Source organism: Bidens hawaiensis, unplaced genomic scaffold (assembly GCF_021521415.1).
Source record: "Bidens hawaiensis isolate Kalapana, Puna unplaced genomic scaffold, B.hawaiensis_p1.1 tig00004525_1, whole genome shotgun sequence".
In the NCBI taxonomy this organism is placed as follows: Eukaryota; Viridiplantae; Streptophyta; class Magnoliopsida; order Asterales; family Asteraceae; genus Bidens; species Bidens hawaiensis.
The window spans coordinates 1,600,696-1,609,860 of NW_027491273.1; the positions used below are offsets into that span (position 1 = coordinate 1,600,696).

A 9,165-nucleotide genomic window follows, 5' to 3' on the forward strand; every position below is an offset into this window, starting at 1 on the left:
CCAATTCAACTCGATCGTTTTACATCCATAATAATCTCATATCTTTGTCCTAATTGTTTATTCTTTTCACTAAAGACTGTTATAAACATACTTAAAATCCATATGAGATGGCCCTCTTATCCTTTCATTCAAAAAGTAATGTCATTTACAAACTTTACATCATATTGCCCTCCTACCAGTCAATAAACAAGACCTCTCTCCATAAACCTCCTCATAATCTTTCATATCAAAAAACAAAACATATAAATAACTATATAATATTTAAAATAATAATAATAATAATAATAATAATAATAATAATAAAAAGAAGCAATCTTTCATGAGTTTAACTGTCCAGAGGCAAAGCTGAGACAACAAAATCTTTGTTTCTTGATCTTTTTCTTGGTCAAACTGCTTTCATCTATGTTCTTGATCAGCTCACCATTAGTATCATTATTTTCTGCTAAAACCACTTTATGAACCTTGTGCCTGAAAAAGAAAACACATAAATGCATTGCATGACGCGTCTAAACGTGTTTCAAATCATACCCACGATCTGAAAACGAAAAAAATCTATACTTTATTGGAAAGTTAGTATTTTTACCTGGAGCTATGACCTAAAAGACTGTTTCTTGATTCTTGGGAGCCCGTCCTTGTTAACTCGTTCACTACATGTTTATGATCGTTTGATTTATTCTCTTCGAGATCAGTAAACACGTTGTTAACAAATCGCGAGACAGATAATGATCGAGGACTGAATCCAATTTCTCGAAAGACAGAAATGACCGTTTCAAGGGTTCCCAAAGCTTGATTCACTTCAGAACTTATAATTATTTCCTTTTTACCATCAACAAATAATCCGTTCCTAATATTATTATTATTACTATTTTCATCGTCATCATTATTTTCGTGTGATCTCCCCGTCTCTTCAACTTCCTCTATTTCACTAACGGGCCTCGGATCATACTCTTCTTTCTTTGTAGTACAATGCTCGTCAGGTTGACCAACTTTGACCGTTTCTTGTTCCAAAACCACATCATCATTCTTGATTTCTTTTTGTTCCAAAACCCCATCAACAATCTTGATTTCTTTTTGTTCCAAAACCCCGTCAACAATATCGATTTCTTTTTCTTCCAAGAGCCTGTTTGAAAGTTTATTTTCGGTGTAAAGTGCTTCACGAATATGACCATAAAACGGCTCCTTTAAAACCGAACTGAAATCTGCATCACCTTTGGCCACAGATGCCACTTTCTGACATAAAAGCTACAATTAGCATGGAAGAAAAGCAGTTTGACTTTTAAGGTCAAACCAGGTTATTTATAAATACAAAATCGATGCAATTTTTGTCAAACAGATAACACTAACGTTTATCAGATTGTCGTACTTATTATATACTTCATTTTAGTTACCCAATCAGTAATAGAAAAGTTTAAAAGATAGTATCAAGTTTGAGATTCGAAATAACCCATTTGACCTAGAAAGTCAACCATATGATGTGTGTGTGTGGTTTATGTTTTGAAGTGATTTGAAACTACACCTTTTTATAAAGCTTGAAGCCGCTACCTATAATTTGCCTCGAAACAAAGTTGATTATCGTTGGTGGAACAAAATCAAGTTTTATATCCATGTTTGCAATCGTCCTGCAAACATTGAAATTTTCAAAACTTGTCTAAAATTTATTAATCAAATAAAAAAATAAAACTAATCTTTTACCGGAAGTAGCTTCGTTTGGCACTCACTTTCTGCATAGCAACGCCTCCAACGACATCTATTCTCGTCACATTTTCGACACTGGGAATACCATCTCTTGTGAACCCGTGAGTGCTTTTGTCAATGTTCTCCGTCTCGGGAATCTAAAGGGTATTTTAGTCATTTCACAAATAACCGATCAAACTAAGTGTCCAGTAAGATATTAAAATCTCATGTAAAAATCATATACCATATTACTCTTTACTAAATCTTGCAAAATTTATTGAAAACAATAAAATTGCACAATAAATAATTAGTAAAAAAAGTAATATACTTTAAACATAATTAGTAGAAAATTTAAAATACCGTGTTCATAAGTACTATAATGAGATCCTCTTGGAAGTAGTCAAGGCTAACAAAATGAACTAATGCCTCTCTTGTTGATAGTGGCCATGAAAACTTCATCCTTTCTTCCACATATGCAGAACTTTTAGATGTCAATAACTCAATATCCATAAATAATAATCGAACGCAAGGTTTTAATCGTTAATGGTTAGAGTAAATATACAAACCTTACTAAGGATATTTGTTCACCCATTCGGATCTTTTTCACACATTCTGAAAACGTAATCTTAAATGTCGGGATATTAAACTGAGGCAACCTAGTAACAAACAAAAATTATAGTAACAAAAACACAAATACAATTGTTTAAAAGAACTATAACTCAAGAACTCACTTACCATTTTGGGTAAAGTCCCGCCTCCCAAGTTATGCACATGCCTGTTTTCAAACATACGATTTAAAGAAATATTTACAGGGACAAATGCATGAAAATATGAAATGCCTTTAACAAAACTTACAAACATCTAGAGGCCCATCTACATATCCTTCCACGAGTAATGTATGAAGGAAGGTACCGGCAGGCCCCTCCCTATACATCACCCGACAATCTTCATTGTCATGTTTTATCTGTTATACAAAATTAGCAAACTTAATTATCATAAAGAGATTACTACAAAATTGAACTCTATGACATTAATACTGATAATAATATAGCATACTTTCCAACCACCATGTGGCGTCTCATTAGCTTTTGACCCTTCAACGGTATTCCCAGAAGCACTTCTAAGCATGCCGACAATATTCACAACTTCCTTGGTTCTTCTTTGAACTAAATTATCATTGATTTCTGCATAATACAAAATATTTGTAACCAACATACATCTTTACAACTGAAATCAATAATTCACAAGACGTGTTATTAGCAAATGCTAAATCATGTATAGAAAAACCTTGATCTGCATTTTGTGTTGACTTTGACATTTGACTTTCAACCAGGGTTCTTAATGATTCCATATTAGAAAGATCATGAGACATGAGTGTTTTGTCCAGCTTCTCTCTGTACTGAGATATGTTTTGTTTTTCATCCATTTGTTTAGTCAAATATAACTCTGATCTTCCAATATATCTGGTCTTCTGCAATAATTCACATTAAAAAACATAATCATAGTCAAGAAATTAATACAGTAAAATACAGTAACCAAGAAACACAAATTTTGCACAAATTTGATGCTTTTAATAACACCCATGTGCAAAAGAATATCAAATTTCAACAGGGTAATCCTCAAACTTGCAAATAAGTCAAGAAAATGGATAAACAGTAAACAAGAAGAACAATTTTTTTACAAAAATGTGATGTCTTTAATAACACCCATGTGAAAAAAAAATATCAAATTTCAACAGGGTGATCCTCAAAATGGCAAATAAGTCAAGAAAATGAACAAACAGTAAACAAGAATTACAATTTTTTTACAAATTTGATGTCTTTAATAACACCCATGTGAAAAAAATATCAAATTTCAACAGGGTAATCCTCAAACTTGCAAATAAGTCAAGAAAATGGACAAACAGTAAACAAGAATTAAAATTTTCTTTTACAAATTTGATGTCTTTAATAACACCCATGTGAAAAAAATATCAAATTTCAACAGGGTTATCCTCAAAATGGCAAATAAGTCAAGAAAATGGACAAAAACAGTAAACAAGAATTACAATTTTTTTACAAATTTGATGTCTTTAATAACACCCATGTGAAAAAAATTCCATATTTCAAAAGGGTAATCCTCAAAATGGAAAAAAAATCAATAATTGATTAATTCAATCCACTTATTAAGAGAAAAAAACCCTATCTTGGACAATCTTATTGTCTACCCTAAATACAACATCTAGAAAAAACAATTACATTCCATAACATAAAAGCAGAACAGTGTTTCAAGATTGGAACTTTATGATCAAACTTACCTTTGTCTTTCTTAAAAAAAAAAAAAAAAAAAAAAAAAATCGGTGATCAAGAAAGTTGAACTTACATGGAGTGAGCAGAGGGGTTTTGTGAGGAGACTAAATTACAAAACAAAAGAAAAGGGTATGTGATTTTGGGACCATGAAGAGGTGACAAGATCAAGCAAAATAAAATATATAGTTGACATGGAGATATGATCAAAGATGGATCAAAGGTGGAGGACCCCAGTGGTAAACTATAATTATGTGGCTGTGATTGTGTACAGTTGTGTGATTTGTAAAGATTAAAGAATTATTTAAAGATCAAAACTGGAGTTATAGTTATTATTGGAGGGATTATTTCTTACTATTTATAGGATATGAATAATATTAGAGTAGAGGTGCGCACAAAGGGGTTTATAACTCAAAATCAGTTTGAGTTGAAACTGATTCGGTTTGATCAACATAAGTTAAAACCGGTTTATGATTGGTTTCGGTTCTGGTTGAAACCGGTTTCTTGATCAAGTTACGATTGGTTTTGGTTCGGGTTTTGGTCAGTTTTTGCCCGGTTTTGGTTCGGTTAACCGGTTCCATCATGTCAAAACCCAAACCGAAACCGATCAAAACCCGAACTAAAACCGATCGTAACCTGATCAAAAAATCGGTTTCAACCTGAACCGAAACCGATCGTAACCTGGTTTTGACTTTTATTGACCAAACTGAACTGATTTTAACCCAAATTGATTTTGAGTTTTAGGCCGGTTTGTGGACCTCTAAATAATATATGATTTTGAATTTGAGTAGAAAACTTTTATGAAGTTATGAGTGCTATTTCGTGTGTTTTTTTTTTAAATGGTTGAAAATAGGGGTGTAAAGGACTTGCACTGAGTTTGAGTTTGTTTCGATCTTTATTTTTAAAGCTTGAGCTCGACTTGTGAGTAGTTTTTCAAGCTCGAGCTCGGCTCATTTACTACTAATTAATTTTCACGTCATTCAGAAAAAATTATATAAATGATAAGCTCGATTAGACACGCGAGCCAGCTCGGGCTCGTTAAACGAGCTTACTTTTAGGTTCGGGATCGTTTAAGCTCGGCTCATCAAGTTGTTTTACGAGTCAATATCGAGTAGTTCGCAAGCAGCTCGACTTGTTCACACCTCTAGTCGAAAAGGTTATTGTTTTAAGAGAATTACTTTTTTTTTAATAAAGTTTAAGTTATTTTATTAGAGAATACATTCAACCAAATAAATATTTTTTCATATTATTATAGTTTCAAATATAATACATATGTACATATGTAATCATCTTTCAAAAAAAGTACATATGTAATCGAATAACTCAATTTCTTGTTCATGCTCGTTATATTTGATCAACACTACGTACGTACAAGTGTTTATTGGTTTTTGTAACTCAGTACTTAAAACTTATTACGTATTAAATGCATATATATGCGCGCCAGATTTTTCTTGTAATAGGATTGATGGCCAAATGTGTCTCTTACGTTTACCATTTTAAAAAGCGTTTAAATGTGTATCAAATTCGATTACAACATCGAAAGAAACCTTTAAATTTGGGCGAGACGTTGTAATAAGTTTTAAGACAAATTAAAGGTGTTAGCCGAATCTTTTAAACTTGTGCATTAAAACCAATTAAAGTATCTACAATAACTTTACAAATTGGAATAACCTATTGTAATGTGTTGAGAATCTAAGATGCGTTATTGAATGTGTTAGACGCACAATTATTAATCTATGTCAAAAGATGTTGAGCGAACTAATACAACACTCTTTTAAATTTGCAAATATTGACGCGCCTTCATAACGAGCTTGGATCAAAATGTGGACCACGGAAATGGAAGTTTTAAGTCAAATTAAAGGTGTTAGACGAATCTTTTAAACTTGTACATTAAAACCAACTAAAGTATCTACAATAACTTTACAAATTGGAATAACCTATTGTAATGTGTTAAGAATCTATAAGATGCGTTATTGAATGTGTTAGACGCATAATTATTAATTTGTGTCAAAAGATGTTGAGCGAACTAATACAACACTCTTTTAAATGTTCGGATACTGACACACCTTCTTAATGAGCTTGGATCAAAACGTGGACCACGGAAATGGATGATGTGGTGTGATTGACATAAGGGGAACAATCCTTTAACTACTGCATTTTTTTACGGCCGACAAACAGAATTACATAGGTACTCCGTATGGGGTGAGCCAATGGCAAAAGGTCAATGTCAGCTGGCTCAACCCAGCTGTACGAAGCCCTTAAGCGCCTCCAAGTTATCTCTAGTTTCAGAGAAATCCTACCCGTCCAAAAACACACTAGTGATAAAACTCGGACGTCCATAGTATCAACTAATTTAAAAATCTCTTTTTTTATTCATATGGCAAAATATTTGATAAAACAAAAAAGATATTTGAGATTACAAAAGTTAATGAAATATATTGTTGTTCATATGTTGAAAGATAATGCATTAAGTATTGATTTATTTATTTGTTTATAGGTTATTGATCCTTGTATTACACGGGCAGAGATATAAAAAACCTTCCAAGTGAGCGTATATATAATTTCAAATGACAATATTTTTTTAATATGTATCTTAAGACAGCAATATAATTTATAATTGTAAGTCGTATTCAAACGAAAACATAATATCGAAAGACATGGACTTACAAAAAATGACATTACATAGTAGAATATTTATAAATAAAATTTTAAACCTTAAAATTTAAACTTCAAAAGCTACAAATTTTTACTTATAAATAATATTTTTTGCTTTGTTTGCAACTTTCTCTTGCTTATCTAAAATAAGTATTTATTTTTTGTTCGTCTCTACTCTTCACTCTTGATAAATCTGCATAAAGTTGACCATGTGTAAACGTGTCTTTTAAGTATGCCAACTCTTGCTATAGACTAGCCTAAACTTTTGTTAATGATCATTGCAAAACCAAACTACAACATGAAACTGTCTTCTCTAAAATTTAAACAGGAGTTTTTTTTTATCTGAAGGTGTCAATTGTATATATATATATATATATATATGTATATGCTTATATATTTGAATAATTTGTAAATTTTGTATTTGTGTCAAATTATTTTAAATAAATGATATGTTTGTCCTTAACTCGCATATAAAAATGCATTTTAATAATCACAAAATTAATAATTCATTTTAGTTAACATAACACCATCGAAAAAAAAAAAACTATACAAAAGGGCTTCTTATTTTGTTTCATTCACTTAAAAAATTTTAAATTTTCGTAAAATAGATCGTTTTACTTTGAATAATTAATTTGTTATGAAAAATAATCATATATATTTATTTAATTTTGCGTGATACAACAATATTCATAAATTAAATCGTTTTACCTCGAATAATTAATTTGCTGTAAAAACTAATCCTGTATATTTTATTTAATTTAGTGTGTCACAACAATATGTGTTAAAAATTCATTTTATGGAATTATAAATTTTTTAAACTAATTTCTATTAAACCATCATAAATATATTATGCCAAATAAATATGGCTATTTTATATATTTAATATTAATGTTAGTGTAATTTGAAAAAGATGATGGTTATAGTGGCCCAAACGTTTTTACTAAAAGAAATAGGCGCATTAGATTTTGACCAATTTAAGAAAATGTAAACAAAATATAATACACAATAAACTTATCATATATTATTAATACAACTACATTTTATATTACAATGCTACTTAAAATTACATACTACATAGAAAAGTTAATCAACACATTATAAGTAGTAACACATACAAAATTATCACCTCTACGACAAAGGATGACCAACTTGCAGTCATGTTGCCAAATATTATCGCTGAAGATTTATGTATATTCACAAAATCCTGTCGCATTTAACCAATCAAAAAAGAAAGATGAAACTATAGTATTATTATAATGACGTACCGATTCAAAAAATCCCCAAATACAAATAGCTCTCTAAAAGGATCAACTTAAAAGAAAGTATCAATAGTTCAATTGTAATATGTCTTTTCTTGTAATTAAATTCTCAATACTTTTGTGAAACGATCACCTAATCCAAATCATTGGATACAACAACATAGCCAAGCCCATTACTAACTATCTTTGCCACATGGCGTTTCAACTTTGTAATTTCTAATATGAGCCTCACCTGATAAGAAAGCCCGAATGTAAACAGCATGTGTTACGACTTCTATACCCTTGGTCTATATTATGTAATTGATACACACCAAAACCGACTCATCATATCCTACTCGTTAAATAAAGTTAGCTATTTTGACTTATTCTGACTTAATAGTTTTTTAAATAACTCGTTTCGACATTATTACCCATTTTGACCCGAATCTAATTTGGCCTGTTACTCCATCCAACCCGACCCGCTTGTTTAAAATAACATAAAAAATAAGAATGCATCATTAATAAATATGCTTTTTAAGTTTATACTACAATTTAAAACAACTGGTTTTGACTCAAAACTCGTTATCTTGGGAATTTCCGTCCATGGAAATTCTTAATTTGCCATTTACTGTATATTCTTTTCTTTCTAATCTCCAAATTTTAAATTTGATTTTTCAACATAGGTGCGCGTGTTTAATGTATGATAATTTACTAACAAAAGGAGCAAGAATAGAACAATTTATGGGAGCATAAGTGACTCACCAGTGGAGAATAACAAATTATCATCTTCTACATCTAAAGCTTCAATTGCGAATCAAAATTAACAAATAATAAGAAAAGTAGTTCAATCTTAATTTAAAATTCATTTGCAAATGCAGTTGATTTAATATGTGCAAATACCAAACAAAAATGTTATTAACAGAAAAAGTAAACTTTAGGCAAAATTAATGCAAAAGTATATAGAGAGGAAAGATTATGATTACCTCCAGATAAGAAACAATAACTTCTACTTATATTAGTCCAACCAGTGATTCCAATTTGTTGATTCTAAACTCTTCAAAAACACCAAGAACTTGATAGCATTGTAAACACGAAGCATGTTAAATTAAGGGAAAAAAATGAAAAATAGGGTTATGAAACATATATGAGTCCATAATTGATTGTCTAGGAGAAAACGCATCCAATTAAATGATTATTATAATTTTAATTTTGAATTATTTTATTAGTAACAAATTTTATGAGAACTTATTATTTTTGGAATATAGTAAAATCAACAAATAGGAATGAGCCAAAAAGAATGTCTTTAATAGTAT

The 9,165-nt window shown here is 30.3% G+C and overlaps 1 protein-coding gene across 1 annotated transcript; it reads right to left on the reverse strand.

The window, feature by feature from the left end:
* Positions 1–299: 299 nt before the first annotated feature.
* On the reverse strand, positions 300–4,003 carry LOC143626903 (uncharacterized). The gene is made up of 11 exons (XM_077096838.1): positions 3,971–4,003; positions 2,962–3,145; positions 2,731–2,858; positions 2,530–2,638; positions 2,410–2,449; positions 2,241–2,330; positions 2,035–2,134; positions 1,693–1,832; positions 1,517–1,619; positions 584–1,230; positions 300–468 (listed from the first exon to the last, which is right to left on the reverse strand). The coding sequence occupies exons 2-11, from the start codon at positions 3,098–3,100 to the stop codon at positions 318–320; spliced, it is 1,647 nt and encodes a 548-aa protein (XP_076952953.1). The 5' UTR covers positions 3,101–3,145; positions 3,971–4,003; the 3' UTR covers positions 300–317.
* Between the last annotated feature and the right edge of the window lie 5,162 nt (positions 4,004–9,165).